This window comes from Bactrocera latifrons, unplaced genomic scaffold (assembly GCF_001853355.1).
Source record: "Bactrocera latifrons isolate USDA-ARS-PBARC rearing strain unplaced genomic scaffold, ASM185335v1 scaffold_233, whole genome shotgun sequence".
Lineage (NCBI taxonomy): Eukaryota > Metazoa > Arthropoda > Insecta > Diptera > Tephritidae > Bactrocera > Bactrocera latifrons.
In genome coordinates, this window is record NW_017535886.1 from 61,277 (window position 1) to 80,438 (window position 19,162).

Genomic DNA, 19,162 nt, shown 5'->3' on the forward strand with positions numbered 1-19,162 from the left:
AGCGGTGAAAAACGAATTAAGTAGTAGATGAAATTAAGAAAAGCACTGCGTAAGCGAAAAACAAAAGACGTCTTTACGGAACGATGACTATGTGCGTATGAAGTTGCTTCTGTTTTGTGCAATTGAGAGCTCGTCGAAGAGATCAATATGCTTGGTTTGTACATAAGTATGCACGAATTGTTTGTTATGCTTTGTTCGTAAGCAATTGAGAGCTCGTTAGAGAGATCACTTAACTTTTGTCCACAATACAATACAAAGGTATTGCTGGATAATTGCAAATTTGGACTTTGAATATTTGTGGGTACTAGTGTTTATGTGTTAATATGTATTTTATATAGTTCTCACAGTTGCATATGTTCTGTTGAACTTGTTTTTTTTTTTTTTGAGATTTGGTGTTTTGTGTCACAGGCCGATTTTGCTGTATGTTTGTATGCATTATTCTGAAAAGGAGAATGAGATTAAAATCGGAGTTGAAGAAAGCAATTTCCTTTGTGCTCTTAACATGTACTTTTGTGCAGCTTCTATTAAACCCGCCGTCTAATATACATTATAGATATACACGCGATAAGTGGGCATCGAATAATTAAGTTTTGGATTTATTTAATGTGTGTACATTATATTATAGGATTTCATACGCTCACTTGGTTTCCTTTTGTATGTAAAGTGCGCCTGTACGGATAATATACGTATGTATGGATGTTTCTCCCGCCAATTTTGCTCCTCCACTTCTCTCAGTTGGTTGGGCCTGTTGTGTTTGTTCGCGCCCAAATAGTATTTGTTGTATTTATATACTTTTAGTTTGGGTTTTCGCACCCGGCTGACTGTGTTATTTTTTTGTTTGTTGAAATTATTATTATAATTTTTTTTTTAATTCGCGCCCGTTTCATTTGCTGGGATGTAATATATTTCTTTTACAGCAGGAATTCGCGCATAGTGTTGTTTGTTTTCTTGCACTTGTATTAATTTTTTGTAAATATGTTTGAGTATATTCCCGCTCTTTTGATTAGGATTTTAGTTTTCTTTTTCGTTTTTGTTCGTTTTTGCAATTTATGTCACTACACTTTATTACCGAACTTTATTTTGATTTTTTTGTCATCACAATTGGTTTTTTTGCAACCAAATGGTACATATTATAATATAATATTGTTTTTTGTATTGTAATAAAAGTATACGAAATTTATGGTTAATAGTTAAAAAATGAATTTTGTTTGTATTTTCACAATGTCACAAACGGAATTTTAATATAGGTGTTACACAGTTTAATTTAAAGAAAAATAAGTGCTGACAAACGTGGCGGCGAGAATCCTGTTCCGCCTTGCTGGAGCTGGCGATGGAGTTCTCACGGATGGAGGTCGAAAAGTCTAATCGCGGTAGAGTAGTGGCGTAGTGTCTCAGCGAATGTTGATGCGCGGCTTGTATAGATCGAATTGAATGCATCTGCTCAGGGGACCATCCTTTATGCTGAGTGTGTTGATATAGTGTGGTGAGTTGTGTTGTGTACAAGTGTGGTGTCATCGACCATGGTAGTTTCCAATTTGTTGCGGTTGTCCAGATGCGATGTATTGGTGATCATGTGGTGTACACAGTTTTGTTAGGGTGCGCCATTTTATCCTGGGTAGAGTGGGGAGGCTTAACTCATTTAAACACTAGATATTCAGACGTTCGATAGATAAACCTGAGAATAATAATCACAGTGCCGCCGTTAGGCCAGGGCCTAGGACGGCATTTTGGAAATTTTCATTACATTTTTATATTTAAATAAAATATGAAGTAATTTACAACATTACTTAATTTATTTAATTTGTATATAATATACTAAAGTAAAATTTCATATTTAAATTATAAACAACAACAGGAGGATTATTAATTTTTTTAATAGTAGCATCTGGTCGTTCGTCGATTCGTTGATTGACACATGAAATATCACAAATTTATGTATGTATGTTCATTCGATCAGAAATCAGTTTCTTTGATAATATAGAGAAGACAGTTCAATTATTAGGGGGAAGATGAGCTAATTTGCTAAGCAGTAGTTAAAAATGTGCGTATTTTGCCAATATAGTCAAGCGACAATTCGGAAACGATGAAAATTTAATTAAGGGAGCGTGGCAAAAGTTTCGTACATAAAGAGTCACAATAATCTACAATTTCTAGGAATATACTTTATAAGTAAAATTAAAATTTCGAAACATATTGCATTTATGGCAAAATATGCTTAGGAGGGGCATAGAATTAACATTTGCCTAGAGCGGTAAATTGTCCCGGGCCGGCCCTGAATGATCACGTGACGTTTGCATGCACGATAAAGATGCGAGAACCCTAATCATGACCGGCAAACAATCTCTTTATTACCAACAAGTCGATATTTATCCAAATATTAGATATGCAATTATCTTAAAAACAAGAACACATTCAATATTTTCATGAATAAGGTCGTAATGTGGACACTTGAAAACACCAAATTTTACTAGGATGTCCATGACAAAAAAAAATGTGTAAAGCTCTAATATCATATTGTTTCCATCTATTCCAATGTGATATATGTGATAAAATAATCTCCACGGTTTTTAGGAAAGACATTTTCGTGGGAATGCAATAATTTGTTTTGTAGTGACATAGTGAATATAGTGAATATTCAAGCTTTATAAGCAAAAATAAACTATTAAATGATGTATTGATATTTTCCAGCTTTTATATTTCCTAGAAAATTATGGCATACTTTTACAAAGCCACTTTGTTCGAAAGTCAATTAAAAACTTGATCCATCCTAATCTCGAAAATCTGGCGGTCTACACATTTTTACAGGCTTACGGCATTTTATACTCTTAAATTATTAAGATTGCTTACGTATAAAATAAATTTTAAATTCAAATTTGATATCTGTTAAAAAAAACTTAATTCTTGCTACAGTAAATATTTTTTTACACGGCAGATGTAAGGTCCTATGCAAACCATGTATGTGTAAATTTGGGGATCCGTTCCAAAACCTTAAAAAACCGTGTAAAATGAAAAAAGGTCATATATTTTCTAAAAAAAACCGTGAAAAAATTGATATTAAACTCCATTAATTAACGACAGAAGAAAATAACAATAAATATAAAAAAATTAGAAGCAGTTGCAACTATGTATATTCACTTGAATTAGATATTGTCGTCACCGCCGGTAATGCAGTGGGACGGTATTACAGTATTCTTGTTTGAAACTTCATTACTGTAGTGCTATATGGCGTTGAAGTAGCTAAATTTTACGATTTTTTTACAAACAATTTTTTTTATCTTTCTTAATTTTTTTTTAATAAAAAGTACCCAATTTTACTTCTAATACCTTCAGGAGTATAAGTACAAAGTTTCATGATGATCTGTTAAGAAGTTTTTGCGTGAAAGCGTAACAAACAAACTAATATTCGCATTTATAATATTAGGTTGTCAAAAAAGTCTTGCGGTATTTTCGCTAGTTGGCGCTGAGAGCACGTAGTTCTAGTTTTATTCGTCGCATCGAGTCATGCTATACCTTTTTGGAAAACTCATTTCATGTGATAACACGTGTTTTATTGATGTCGTTTCTTTCAAGTTTTTCGTGAGTTATAGCGTCGCAAACATGGAGCAAAATAAAGAGAAACTACGGCATATTTTACAGCACTACTACGATAAAGGCAAAAATGCATCTCAAGCCGCCAATAAAATTTGTGCAGTTTNCAAGCAAATATTCACTCCCAGAGTCCTCAAAATCAACGTCCGAGTCTGACTCTTCAGACATACGACGCTCAATATCCTCCTGAGTTAGATACCTTTTCGTCATCTAAAAAGCATATTGGGACAAGTAATCCCACGTAAAAAACTTATTGGGATAATATGTCCCAATTTTATAAAATGAACTCTAACTTACCCTATAATAGCAAAAAAAACACCACTAACCAATTAAATGTAACAAACCGAACACTTTTTTGTGCAAACAAATGCAAATTTTGTTGATCACGCTTTTATTTCGACCGATTTCAACAAATTAGTGAAGACAACTGATCAAATTTCACGTATATTGCGAAATACTTTGTCATGTGGCGTCTATGCGCTTAAATCTACCGCTATCTTTTTGTTTACAATGAAAAATATACACTTAAATCTGTTTGTGGGACTAATTATATAGGCAATCGCATGCGCAGTAAAGAAAATACGAAAGTTAGAAATTTGGTGGGATGTATTATCCCAGTAGTCCCGAAAGGGTTAAAAATGTATCAGCTGCTTAGTCCCCGTTAGGATGGCGAGGGTTATCAGTGTTGTCGTCGACGTCATCTAACGTCAAGCGCAGGAAACGTTCCGGGGTCGGACCAAAGAGGTGGTCAGTGTCATGCGGAGACTCGTTGCATGCAGGACATAAATTGGGTATGTCAGAGTCTATTCTGGATAAGTAGGAGTTTTTCGTCCAGTTTGTAAAAATGATCGCTGTGGATTTGGTGGAGGAAAGTGTGAGGTTTCGTGCAGTGAGGAAACGAGAAAGGTCGGAGAGGTAGCTGTTCACTTTCGAACACATGCCATCGATTCCATTGCGTACGAGGTTATGGAAACGTCCCCTGGTGGCTGCGGAAGTTTCGAGATGTAGAGTTAAACAGCTGCGAGGATCGTTCTCTCCCAGGGTGGTTTCTGGTGGAGGCCAAATTTATGACGCTAAGTGCTGTGGTGGTGCTGTGCACTTTTCGGAATCCATGCTGGTGGCTGTCTAGGCTCAGGTGGTGAGTCAAGGTCGGGAGTAGCAAGGTCTCACTACTGGGGAGAGGAGAGTTATCGGTCGATAAGGTTCCCCTTTGTTGTCAGGTTGCCCAGGTTTCAGTAGTGGGAACACTCTTTCGACTTTCCACACATCGGGTATTTAAACCTGAACCTCCTCATCGGAGAAAGTAAGTGGCGCCCAGTTGTTCGGCATTTTGGAGTTAACACATCGTTTGACTTTGTCTACCGAAGGGTGCAGTGTAAACTGCCGGCTAAAGTAGCTCGCGCATTTCTTCGGGTCCGAAGATACATGACCATTGAATTGAACTTCAACTCTTCCCGTTAGACAAAGCTTTGACAGTAGCCCAAAGCTAACTCACACCGGTGGAGAGGTTGCAGGACTTCAGGTGCTCTATCAATTTCGTCCGCTTATGATGGTTTACCATACGCCGAATTTCCAAATTGAGATCCCTTATTCGGGGATCCCCGGGATCGGCATGGCGTAAGGTGTCGMSCTCGTTAGCTAAAACGGCTGCTTCGGCTGGGAACTTGGGGCGGATTTCTACTATTCGTCCACCTGGTATGAAACGAACGGTAGCTGCTGCGATCACCTTGCGGAATTGACGTTCGCCAACGGATACGTCCGTAGGAATCGGAATCGGAAATCGACAGGTTTCTCGATCGAGATAATAGGTCGCCAGGTTATGCTATTTATTAGACGACCATTAGCAATGGTAATATCGGGCGAGCTACTACAAGTGCCAACATAACTCTGGTGGGGCTCCGTCATTCATTGTGCATAATGTCGAATCGTCAATCTGTTCCGCCAGCTCCATCCCCCTACGATCATTTGTAATAAACGGTTTTCACCACGAAGTAGCCCGCCTATATTGGGGTGATATCCTGTAGGGCAACATGCAACTGTGGGGATGTCTAATATATATTAAATAGTTCGAGCTCGACATCGCCTGACCGGGTAGCTATACTCTGACATTCTAGGGTAGTATCCCTGCGGTCGATGTCTTCATCGATTAGACGATACTGCACGGTGTTGTGCAATATGAAGGCTAGACCACCACCATTATCTCGCTCGCGATCTTTACGTAAAACGTTGAAACCGGCACAATTCAGAAGATCTGAGCGGCTGTTCAGCTAGGTCTGTAGTCCGTTGCAATTAAATTGAAGTACCCGGGTCATGCCGGGGGTGATAGGGGTGGGTGACGTGTGGGTGGTATTTGTTACAGCTGCAGCACCCGCAGGGGCGGTTGTCGCACTGGGGTGTTGGTTGACGACGCCACTTTGTGTGTTGTGGGGCAGACTCCTACAGCATGGGGCAACGTACGACTCACTCCACTCAAGTGTGGTGCGCAGGCCGGGGGAAGTGACACCAAGGAGCTATGTTGCCTGTTTGAGCTCTTAGGGACCGAGGAGGTCCTCTGTTGGCCACTCGAGGTGAGTTTGCAGAGCCGTAGAGGCTAGCGTCGCAGTATTGCGTAGTCAACATGAGGCCACGTAACGCGTGGAGGTGGAGTTTGGATGGAACTTTTTTGCGCAAACGAAAGAGCAGAGCAGCAGAAAAATTCCTCCGTGCCCGGGTTGGACTGAATTCCGGCACGAGTCAGAAGGAGACGGAGCAACCCTGTTGCAAGGCGTTGCTCCAATGACGACAAACACGAATTAACACTCACCGATCCAAACGGGATTAGACCGCCGAAAAAACAGCTCTTGGTCGGATGAAATCCGAGTCAATTCTGGTACGTAGAACCGACTGTCGTGGGAATGGAATCCAATCGAATATACCGGCCAGTGTTTGACTTAAATATACATATTATCATACTGATAGCATACCACATTCGAAAAAAATGTTCCCCGGGGTCATTAAGGTACTTCACATACTATCACCAATCAATGGTGTGAAGTTAGCTGGATGTTCAAAAATCCTGTTATTTGTTATATTTTCGCCCAATTTAATCTATTTTAGACACAAATATACACTGTTATGAACAAAACACGCTCTCCCATTTTCATTGAGATAACTCAGATGTTAGCCTATTTATGCGGTACAAAAGCAACCTGAAATCCAAATAAATTTATATTAGGTATATGTAAGCTCAGGTAAATAATGATCCGATTCAACCCATTCTTAACACACAGACATACATTGTCAGGAAAGCAATATCCCTGAATTTCATTAATTATCTCAAACATTGACCGGTATTTTCGGTAAAAAGTCAACTGTAGGACTGGACAACAGTTCAAATATTCGGAACATAAGGGGCTTAAACAGTGTTTGTTGGATTTAGACAATTTATGGTGTGTGACTTCACTTCAAAGGCACTATTCCTGTTTTATCCCCTTATATTAGACTTTTAAAATATTATATAATACATATACATATATATGAAATATAATTTTCAGCTTCAATTATTAGCTTATAATAAATATTTTATATATCTTTATTACAGTGAAACGACCTCGAGCAGGAGATCCCTTTGACACATTTCCAAAAAATTTTTGGCAAGAATTCTCCTCCCCATTTACGGACACACCCGAAGATGAGGAGGCTGAAATAACGGAAACCACAACTCACGAACCGTTTCCTTTCTTTGCTGATCCATATACAACTGTAAACGTCAGTACGCAATTAAGTTCGAATGTATATCTACATTGTAGAGTCAACGACTTACAAGGAAAAACGGTAAGAAAAATTAATATTATAAGACAATTGATTACATTGCCAAGAATTACCTTTTTTCTATTCATTAAATTTCAAGGGAAAATATCCATAAAAGGGTAATTTTCCAGTACACCCGGATATACTTAATATAAATAAATTAAATTTATGTTTTGTAGCTAGATCTAACTTTCAAAAAACGTGCTCATAAATTTCAGAGAATATGTGTAACAATTGCTTTGTGTGAAATATACGATTAATATTGATAAAACTCTTCTTTGAATTCTATCACTGGATTTTTAATTAAAAGTTACTTGCCTTATTTTCTAATTCAAAAGCGTTATTACTCCCTATTCGAGTTCACAACTTCTTACTTGTAACTCATTGACAATTTATATGGTTACTAATAGCCCTGACAGACGAGCAAAAATAATGCGCCTTAAGCAACGCTAATGCGCATTGAAATTTTATGGTGACAGACGGCAGACTTGCGCATAAAAAAAAATTGTGAAATAAAAATGAATAAAATAAATTATTAACAGAAATTTTGGTATTTTTGGAAAATCAATATAAATTTAACGAAAAAATTCGTTTATTATTAACTACGTCAAAAGACATTTGAGTAAAATTGAAAGTAATAATTGATTGTAATGCGAAAAAAGTGTGCGAAAAAGTTAAGAATATTCTAATATATCTAAAAATACTAAAATTTGTTTTTGTTAATATACTAGCACATAGTTTAATTAGCAATACAAAACTGCTTACCTCTGATGCTGCAAACGCAAAGGAGGCAGCAGACTTCAAGCGACATCTGTCCAAAAATAGCAAAAAATTAGCCATTTTGAGCAGTGTTGCCTACACAAATTTGGTAAATTAAGCTAATAGTGGGATTCTGTAACCAGTCTCTAGTCTCTATTTGAGCCATTTTGTGTTTAAATCAATTTCAATTTGTGACTAGTTACTATTCACTAAAAAGTCCCTAGCTTTAGTCTCAAAATATTGCCTCAAATTTGAGACCTGGTAGTTAGCAAGTCACAAAACCAAAAAGAACTCTTGTCTGCCATTTTGAACATACTGAATAGAGATCACCATAAATATTAATCGATTGTCGTTTTTTTATATTTTGTAAGCAACTCAAACACGAAAAGGTTAAAAATAAATAAATTTTACATAAATTTCGTTAGTATTATGAAACAAAGCCAACATATATTTTTATTTTTATTGATAATTATGTTTTTTGACTATGTTATAGAAAATTTAATATTTGTTACGACATATTTATTTTCATTCAAGTATAAAAACATCTCTGAATAATAAAATGTAATAGAGTTTGTGACTATCATTTACAGAATAGCAAAATCGGCTCAAGTCTCAAAAATTGTCTCTGTCAAATTTAGAGACTTGATACTGTATCACAGTACAGAATCGCACGGTAAATGCACGAAATTCTTGTGCATTGCCAACTTGCATCAACACGGGTCAAATGCGCAAGTAAATGTAAATTAAGCCCGCTAATGCATATTAATATGTGTGATACAAAAACACAGATTATTTTCGGACGAATTCCATTATACAAGGTTGTTCAATAAGTTTTGTCGTTTGATAAGAAAAACAAATTTGTACGATTCATAATACACTTTATTATTCAGTATAATCTCCCTTAACATTAATACACTTCCTCCAACGATAATGCAATCTGTGAATCCCATCCCTGAAGTGTGAATCCGGAAAGTCTGCAAAATGCGCTTCAACAGTCAGAACACATCTTCATTTGATGAAAAACGCTTACCAAACAGAAATTTGAGTTCTGAAAACAAAAGGAAGTGCTGGGGCCAAATCTGGTGAATACGGTGTATGCTCAAATAATTCGAACTCTAATTCATGGATTTTAACCATTGTAAAAATGCTCTTGTGACACGGTGCATTGTCCTTTTGGAAAAGGGTTTTTTTCTTCTACAAATCGTTTCTTTTTCACGGAGTTTTCCTTCAACTGGGCCAAAAGGTTGCAATAATATTCAGAATTAATTGTTTTACCTGTTTCCAAGTAATCTGAAAACAAATATCCTCTCGCATCCCAAACAACTGATGACATAACATTCTTGGCTGATTTCCGGTCACGAACTGGTTTCGAAGCCGAAAACAAGGTTCACACCACTCTTTAGCCTCCTGTTTTGATTCAGAATCATGGTGATAGACCCAAGTCTCATCCATAGTGATGAATCGACACACAAAATAGCTTTTATCCTTTTTAATACGCTCCAAATGTTGCTGAGAAAATCGCGTTCGAACGTGTTTTTGTTCCATTGTTAGCGAATGCAGCACTTATTGTGTAGAGCCTCTACTAAATCTCTCTCAGTCAATCGACGATCTTCCAAAACCATATCCTGTATTTTGGCTGTGATTTCTAGTGTTGATGAACTTTTTCCGCGTCCTTCAGGTGGATCGTCTTCAAGACTTGTACGACTACGTTTAAATTCAGCAACCCATCTTTCTATTGTTCTAATTGTAGATGAACAATCATTATACACTTTTAATTCGTTCGTGTATTTTTTAGGTGCTGCACTTTTCAAAAATAAGAATGCTTTAAAAACTTTCAAAATAGGCTAATTCTGCGTTGATGCAGCGCGGGCAGTGCGATTTCCAAGCATTGAAGGCGTCACGGAAGACAATCTCCGCAGTAGCTTTGAGAGCCGATGTGCACGCTCCTTGGATACCCTCTGTCGTCTCAAAATGCTTGCTTTCATCTGCCTTTTCAGGCAAGAAAACAAAAAAGTCTGGGGGGATCACATCTGAGATGTACGGCGGCTGAGGAATCGTTGAGATGTCGGTCTTAGTTGTGGTGTAACTTTCAATGCGATGTCTTGTTCGACCGGATTAACCCATCGTTTGAGTCTTTTGAGGACTTCCACTTGAAACTCATCTGTGGTTTAAATTTGTATAAAGTGTTCGTAGCCACTCAAACGTTACAAATCACAAAAGTTATTTCAGCCAAACTTGCTGAGGTCTCAGCCAGCGTTAAAATGAACCAAATCATATGCTAACCACATCCATTCCCCACATAACGATTATATAGAAAACTACTAAAAGTGTGATCACTGAATTGAATTCGTAAGAACTTACTTAGTAGTTTCTAATTCTGCCTAGATAAAACTTCATGTAAGAATTGAATAACAGGCGAGGAACCTCCCTTCATCAATATTAGCGATATTCTTTTTGAGAAACTCTTTACCTTCTGGTGTTGGCAATACTGGAAATTGTAGCGAAAGCGTTCAACTTTATTGACTAACGAAATCGAGAATGGATTACAATAAAAGTGAAAATTAGAATAAATTACTCTTAGTCGATTGTATCTATTTCAGCCAATACCACATGCTATTAGCATGACAAATACTAATTAAATGCTCTCTAGGTTGCATACCATTACCAATCTATATGAAGTAAAATCAGCCGGATTATCAAGAAAGGATTCTCTACATATATCAACTATACGTATATCCCACACATTGACCCATATTTTTAAAAAATCAACTATAGGCTCTGGGATTCGGTACATAGAAGCTTGGAAACTTTCGGTTCGATTTTGAAAATTTTGACAATTCAAAAGCATAATTCATCCAAAGTTTTTTTTCGTCATATTAAATATTGCTTTATTTGTATATGAGGTATATTATACAATAACTTATCAAAAGGCGGGAACACTGCCACTAAGTAATGTTGTCAACCACGGATGCCGCTTGAGGGAATAAATTGGACAATGGTATGTCCTCGTCGGAATCAAATGCATGGAATGAGCAGAATAGTCGCTATCGTCCTCAATTGATTCTAAGTTGGAGGGGGTTTCAGCACAATCCAATCTGAATTATTCAAATTCGTCAAAAAATATCCTGATTTATTTATCACTGAGGTCTTTTCGTCACTTGTCCATATTATCTGTTCACAAAATATTATAAATAAAATATTTTTCAGTACAAAACTCGCGGTGGTCTAAAATTAGTACCACTACAAAAATTACTCCATACACATAAGCGAAGCACTTCCATATAATTTTTAAAATGAATAAATACTTACCCTAATAGTAGTCTCCAAAGGAAATAAGCAAAAATATTTTCTGTACTTTTCCACACCATATTCCATTTACAGAGAAAATTTAACACGATGGCGCCATTAATCCGTTATAATATTTGGTATACATTCTAACATGTGAGCCACTTGGAATAAATCGAAATGTTTGTAGTTAAAAAAATTTACCACCTGCGCGTAAGTTACCAAAAATAACTGGTACAAATTTTAGGCCGCTGCTGCTAAAAGAGTTAAGGGCACTTAGTACAGAATCTGGCTGTTCTATTGGTTAATTAGAGCTACTTAACCTAGTTTGCTGTGATTGAGATTGATTTGTAGAAGAAACATTAACAATTATTTTACTATAGTGGCACTGCTAAAGCTTACTCAACTTTAATTTTTTTTTACTTTTTTATACGCTATGGAAATGGGTAAATACAGGTACGGAAAGCACACACTACCCATGTAACAGTTATGTTAATAACTACTTAAAATGCGATAACTGAATAAATCACAAACAAAAACATCAAAAACATCACAACCAAGCACGGTCGCAAGGCAATAATTTGACAATGGGCGTAACCATTTATGTGAAATTCTACATCTCAGGAACAACTTGACCAATTTCAAACAAATYTAGTGCATGACAACCACGCATATTCCCATATAACGAACATCTAATTCCATTTGATTTTTTTACTTCCCAGTATACAAATCCAATATCAAAGAAGTTATCAGAAAAAAACTTTGCACAAGGTATTTTATCTTTAGCCCAAAAATTGTCGAGATCAGATTATAACTTTTCATGGATCAGGATTTTTACGTTAACAATATGTTCTAGTTTTGACCTTTGCTAATCGCAAAATTATAGAATGTTCGATTACACCCGAACTTAGTCCTTCCTTAGGTGGAAAAAACGAATCATTACTTTTTACGAGCTGATATCAGTCAGCCCATCATCCTGTTGATTTTCGTATATACTCTATATTTTGTAATTGTAATTACAATTTTTTTTCAAATCTGCTTGTTAAAAGAGTAAGTAATAGTGCGTGCTAAAGAAATTAAATAAATTTGGTGGAAAAAGGTAGAAAATTCACAAAATCTGCTCATCAATCCAGAGAATCCAAAGCGCGGTATTCAGGTGTAATCGAGTGCAGAAGAAGTGACTTGCAACCTCAGATTAATTTGTATAGGAAGATTTTATTTCGACGATATCACTTTTTATTGGAAAAATGGAACAATGTGTACAAAACTCCCACCGAAAGTAAATACCTTAAAAACATAAAGCTTAAGTCTACTGCTGTAAAGAAAATTCCGAATTTGGAAAATAAGGCTGAATTCTCAACGGATGAGGGATAACTAGCTAGAGAAATGGAATGGATTCTAAAAACAATACCAGCTAAAAGCGAAACGCTTACACCAAAAAATAGTTTGCGGTCTCCACCAATTATGGTGTCTGGAGATACCAACAGCAGTAATTATCAGCAACTACATATTTGCTATAGCAAAATCAGAAGCAACAAACAATTTTATCATTAAACTTTTAAATAATGGAATATATAAAGTAAATACTTTCTCTATAGAGGACTATAGATGCATATCAAAAGCACTTTCATGTATAAATTTTGATATAGATTTTGATTAGAGTTATTGTACAAAGTTTTCACAATTCTTATGATCTGAAATCGATTATTAATGAATTTAAAGAACAAGGATTAAATGCACTGAGTGCTGCCAGTCGTTTCCAATGAAAAACTAAAACTCCCCTCGACATGTTTTGGTAACATTAGATCCCATGGAGAACATAAAAAAAATTTACGAAACCAAAACTATATTAAACTCAATTGTTTCTATTGAACCGGTAAAAATGCTTAAGATGATACGACAATGCAAACATTTCCAGTCATTTGACCACACAGAAAACTATTGTGGCAAACAACCAAGATGCATTAAGAGCGCCGGTATGCATAAGACTGAGTGTTCGAAATCAAAGAAAGCCTAAATGCTGTAACTGTGGCGAAGCACATCCCGCCAACTATCGAGGGTGCTTTGTTGCCAAAGAATTACACAAAATACGAGCTAACACAATTGGCCACAAATAGGTGATGGTCTAGCCCAAAAAGTAGAAGGTTCTGTAGAATTCAGAAAAAACAATGAACATCATTAATAAGAAGATCTTTAAATTATACCTGAAACATCAAAAAAATCTACTTTTGCTTTGTTTTAAAAGCAAATAGTAATGATAATACATCTAATAATAGCACTCTATCACAGATCTTACAGAAACTAAACAAACAAGACGAATTCAACACTTCTTTACAAAATTGCTTATACAAGCTTGAAAAATATCTCTTTCTATGGAACTAAAATGAGTTAATCAAACATAAGAGTAAAGTCGAAATTGTACTGAACTCGGAAAATGTTGACGTATATATGATATCGGAGACACATTTTACGCCACAAACCTATTTTAAAATTAAAAACTATGAAACTTATCATACAATTCTAAAAGAGTTAAAAGTCCACTCTCACTTACCCCTGTGTACAGCTCTCCAAGGCATCAAAACCAATTTGAAGAGTGCCAACACTTAATAAACAGACACAGGTATAAATTCATAATGGTTGGGGAGTTCAACGCAAAGAACACGCACTCGAGTTCAATGCTTACGACTAAAAAGGGGAGATAACTCTATAAAGCACTGCAGTAACTTACCATCATATTGGCCATCAGATAATCAAACCGGATTGCAGACCAGCAAAATATCCCGGAACTATTTGTCGATCAATCAGGGTTATGAACTCGGATTATTCTCCAATCTATTTAACCTATTGTGAAACCGTCATCTTTAAAGACAAAATAGCGGCTTTGTATAATAAACGTACAGATTGGGAATACTTTAGAATGATCATGGAATGTTACGAGAGTAAATATGACTCTAAATTAAATACAGACCAGAGAGTCTTAAATTTTACATTTTACAACAAGTATGCAACACGCAGCTTGGGAAAGTACACCGGAATTAAGGAAAATTGCTGTAAACTCTCAATATCCTAATGATATAAGAGAAGTTGTTAAATTAAAGGGAAAGCTACGATGTAAGTGGCATAAAACTCGTTGCCCAGCTGATAAAACCCTTTTGAATAAAATTTCTAAAGGTTTCAAAATGAAGTTTCGCAAAATATCTACAATGTCCATGTATGTCCCATTAACATAAGTGCTGATAGCTGGGCCAAAGATGATTCAAAGAAAGCAGAAGTATTTTCGGATTATTTAGCCAAAATATTCTTCCCATATGAAACACACGTAAATAATCCTACTGCTTCCAGTCAAGAAAGCGAAGAAATCTCAAGTTGTCACTGCTTGAGCTAAGTAAGGAAATCAAAAATCTGAAAAACAAAAAATCCTCTGGTTCCTAAAACAGCTTCCTCAAATAATTATAGTAAAAAATACATTATTAATTCATCTTTTCATTTTCAATACGTGCCAACTTATTGGAAAATTGCTCAAGTTGTTATGATTTCAAAGCCAGGAATACTAGGATATGATGTATCTTTTTACAGGCCCATATCACTTCTACCGATAATATTGAACCTTTTTGAGAAAATTCTCATAAAACGCAGGAGTTCTACAAGGATGTGTGTTGGGCCCTCTTCTTTATATTCTAATAACGCACGACCTGCCAGCCGACTGCAATTATTCAACAGCCACATTTGCAGATGATACCGCGTCGCTTGCTGTTGGTAGTAGTGAACACGAGTCCACTACTAATCCAAAAGCTGTTGATAAGGTCTTACAATGAACAAACAAATGAAGAGCACGAATACCGTACTTTAATTCCACTAAATACTTAAGAATAATGCTTGACTCTATGCTACTGAGTTCACATAAAAACAAATGTAAAGTAAAGGTTATTCGGTAACAAATCAGTGTTATCTATCGAAAATAAGTTCCTTACCTATAACCAAATACTCCGACGGATATGGAGCTATAGTGCACAACTCTGGGGGTGTACTAATACAAACAATAAGGAAGTCATCCAACAATTTTAAAAAAAAAGTACTAAGACTAATTGTCAAAGAGCCTTGGTATTGTATATGTGCTGATATAGAGCGTGATCTAGGCGTAAACTCGATTAACGTAGAAATATTAAAAATTCAACAGCACATAGTGCTTGTAAATCATAGCCAAGTTGCTTGTTAGTCTTTTCTTTTATTTGAACGAATTGCAATGTATAAACCAAATAAAAAAAAATCATATAATTATAAAATTGCCTTTGAATAAATAAATTGAGTTTCTGTTTCTTGATAATCTATAACCTTAAAACACAAAGATAATCACATGAAGTAAGTATTAAGCTGATGACATATTGTTTACTACTTGTACATATAAAGGTGTCGTGGATGCGTCGCAAAGGTGATGAGTTGGCCCTGATCACATTCGGTCTTCACACGTACAGTGGTGACGCAAGGTATTCCTTGGAGTTCGAAGAACCAAATGACTGGAAGCTTTCAATACAATATGCAAATGAACATGACGAAGGACCGTACGAGTGTCAAGTCTCTTCACATCCGCCTTTAGTATTGTTAGTATATTTAACTGTAATTGGTAAGTTGTAAAGAATTATGCAAATTCACATACTCTCATTTTTGCATTTCTCTGTTTCGCTGTCTTTAGCACATTTATTATATTCTCTATGATTGTCAAGGGTATTTTATCATTATTGTAACTTACATCACAGTGATTAATGACTTGACACAAAATGTTAGAAATATGCAAGAAGCTAATATGTATTTTAATTTGTGCACGTATTGCAATTACCTACAAGCTACAGAACGTCCAACGTGATCAGTTCTGAGTAGCAAGGATACTTCTACAAATGTTAAATAATATGAGTAACTCTCACTTGTATAGCCTTGCAACCCAGTATTACAGGTTTGTTGACCTAACGGTTCAACGTATCACCTAAAACTAAACGACATAGATACACGGTTATCAAATTGAAACGTGAATTTTTAATTCATACTTCGCATGTTTTTCGAATCGGTACGTTTCTTTCTGTAAGTTGGTAGTACTGTAAGTGTCATCTTTGCTAAATTTCACGCCAAAATATTCATTAATTTTTGAGATACGCATCGTTATGTGAGCCTCTAAAAGTGAATTCTTCGATTTTTACTGTGTCTGAATTTATTGAACAAAGAAGTGCGATAATGCACCATGTCATACTGCATTGGTTTTTCGAGATCGCTTCGCCACATTTTCAACTAATATCGTGCCGCAACCACCGCATTCGTCCGATTTACTTTCGTGTAACTTCTGGCTATTCAGCAAATTCACATGACCACTCCGAGGAAACCGTTTTGACCCAATTGAGGATGTAAAAGCTGAATCGAAAGAGGCTCTGACGATTTTTCCAAGGAGGTTTTTTCCAAGTGCTAAGATGACTGGAAAATTCGTTGGCATAAGTGTATTGGAGCTTGAGCGGATTAATTTGAAGGAAATGAAATGGACAAAAATCATCTTTAAATTTGATCACAATAGTATAAATGATAATGATGAGAAAAGTTGATATCCGGTTGACTGTCTGTCTGTTCGTCCATCCGTTCATCCGTACAAGCTGTAACAAGAGTAAAATTTGAGAAATGTAACTTGGTAGGTGGGTTCCTATGTACAAAAAGAATTTCGAGATCGTAGATGGGCGTAATCGGACCACTGCCACGCCCATAAATCGCAATTAACCGAAAACATATATAGTGTCATAGCTAAGCACTAAATTAACATACAAAGCTGTTATTTGGTACAGAGGATTGCACCTGTGGGCACAATTTTTTAAAAGTGTAAGCCCGCCCTCTACCAAAATTAATGTACATATCTCCTAAATCACTTAGGGTTCAACAACCCAATTTGCTGAGTTTAAATCTTATAAGAACTTCTACCGACCATGTGAAAATATATGAAATCGGAGGATAACTCCGCTCACTTCCCATAAAAACTATTAAAAACGCGATAAATATGTAGATAATTAAATACGCCAAAAACCAAAAATATTTTTTCTGCGATGGTATGAGGGCGCGTTATGGGAGCTGGAGTGAATGGGGGTGACACTGCCCACTTTTTGGTGAAATCCCATATCTCGGGACCCGACAAAAATTAGTGTGTGCCACCTTATGACCACAAATTGTTTAAATCCAATAAAAACTGTTCAAGCCTCTAGGTATTTAGACTCCGATACCTATAGTTGACTTTTGATCGAAATCTCTTACAATGGTATGTTTGTATATCAAAAATGGGTTGAATGGGGTCAATATTTCCCTGAGCCCCATATACCTAATATAAAGATTTTCGAACTTCCAGGTGACTTTATGCCGCATATATCGGTCAATATGTGAGTTATCTCATCATATCATATTGTACTATAATAGGATATCCCTGTGCCGAAAAAAGATAAAATTGGGCGAAAACAAGGGATTTCTTAACATCCGATTGACTTTATTTACTCAATTTATATTGGTAAATTATATGTATGTATGTGAGGTACCTCAATGAACCTCAGTGTATGAGTTATATATAGTATATGCATTCATAAAATTTGCTTGTATTTCGATCCTCTGGTTGAGGTTAAGGTATTTTCCGGCTTTAATTCTTGCAAGTTGCAAGAGTATAAAATGTTCGGTTGCACCCGAATTTAGTTCTCCCTTACTTGTTGCAATTAGAATGTAAGAGGAATATTTTTTTTGTTTAATCGAAATATTTTTTATACACTTTATAAGTTTGAAACGAAATTTCTATCGTTCAAAAGAATCTTGGTAAAGCATATGATGTATACATAGTATAATTGGTCAGACTTATGTGTGCTGAGTGGATTTGGTAATTTCGCCTGTCTGAAGGTATGTCCAGCCTTCTGTATATACACGAACTTGTCCCTCAAGTTTTGAGACACCCAACTAAAATTTTGTATAGTTTACGATCGAAAATAAATAGTATTGGACTACGAATTAGTATTTACTACATGTATAACGATTTTCGTTATTCGTTATAATCAGTATGTGAGCGCTTTATTTATAAAACTGTTTGAGAATATGGTTACGACAGCCAAAGGTTAATGCAATGTGACTTTTGACTTGTCGGCTGACTTTAAACCTTTTAGGTTGGAAAAGTTTGTGGAATTTTAAGGAAATTAAGTGGACAAGTTTTCCTAAAAACTCAGTGGTGTAGCGATGAATATTTAAGTAGTTGGTGTAGGCTTTGATTTTAACCTCATAGATGTGACAAAATGAATTCCGATCCCCTGGCAGCTATATAGTCACAACACAAAGTACATGGAGAAAGTCTCCAAACCCCGAAAAAGGAAATTATATTTATAGAAATGAAAGATAAAGTATTTGATTTCACATGCATTTACATACGTACATACCATATGTATAAATTTATAACATATATATATTGTTCTCGAAAAAATTTTATGACTCAAATATCGATCCTAAAGAAATGACGTCCAAACATTTCTATCAATTGGCAGTTCCTCATGTGGAAATACTCGATGAACGAGATTCAGCCACTCCTGAGAAGTATTATAAAGCTGGAAGTACCATTGAACTAAAATGTGTAATTTCGAAAATACCGCAGCCGTCATCGTACATCACTTGGCAGCATGGTAAACGAATGCTGAACTATGACACCAGTCGGGGAGGAATCAGGTAATCGATAAAATTATCTAATTAAACTTAT

General features: G+C 35.8%; 1 protein-coding gene across 4 annotated transcripts in view; it reads left to right on the forward strand.

The window, feature by feature from the left end:
- Positions 1-19,162, forward strand: part of LOC108968925 (peroxidasin) — a 49,625-nt gene that overhangs the window by 29,873 nt on the left and 590 nt on the right. For all 4 annotated transcript variants that reach the window (XM_018933286.1, XM_018933285.1, XM_018933287.1 and 1 more), the window contains 3 exons: positions 7,169-7,401; positions 15,829-16,042; positions 18,954-19,131. In XM_018933286.1, coding sequence (XP_018788831.1) covers positions 7,169-7,401; positions 15,829-16,042; positions 18,954-19,131 — 625 coding nt within the window. The remainder of the gene's footprint in view (positions 1-7,168; positions 7,402-15,828; positions 16,043-18,953; positions 19,132-19,162) is intronic.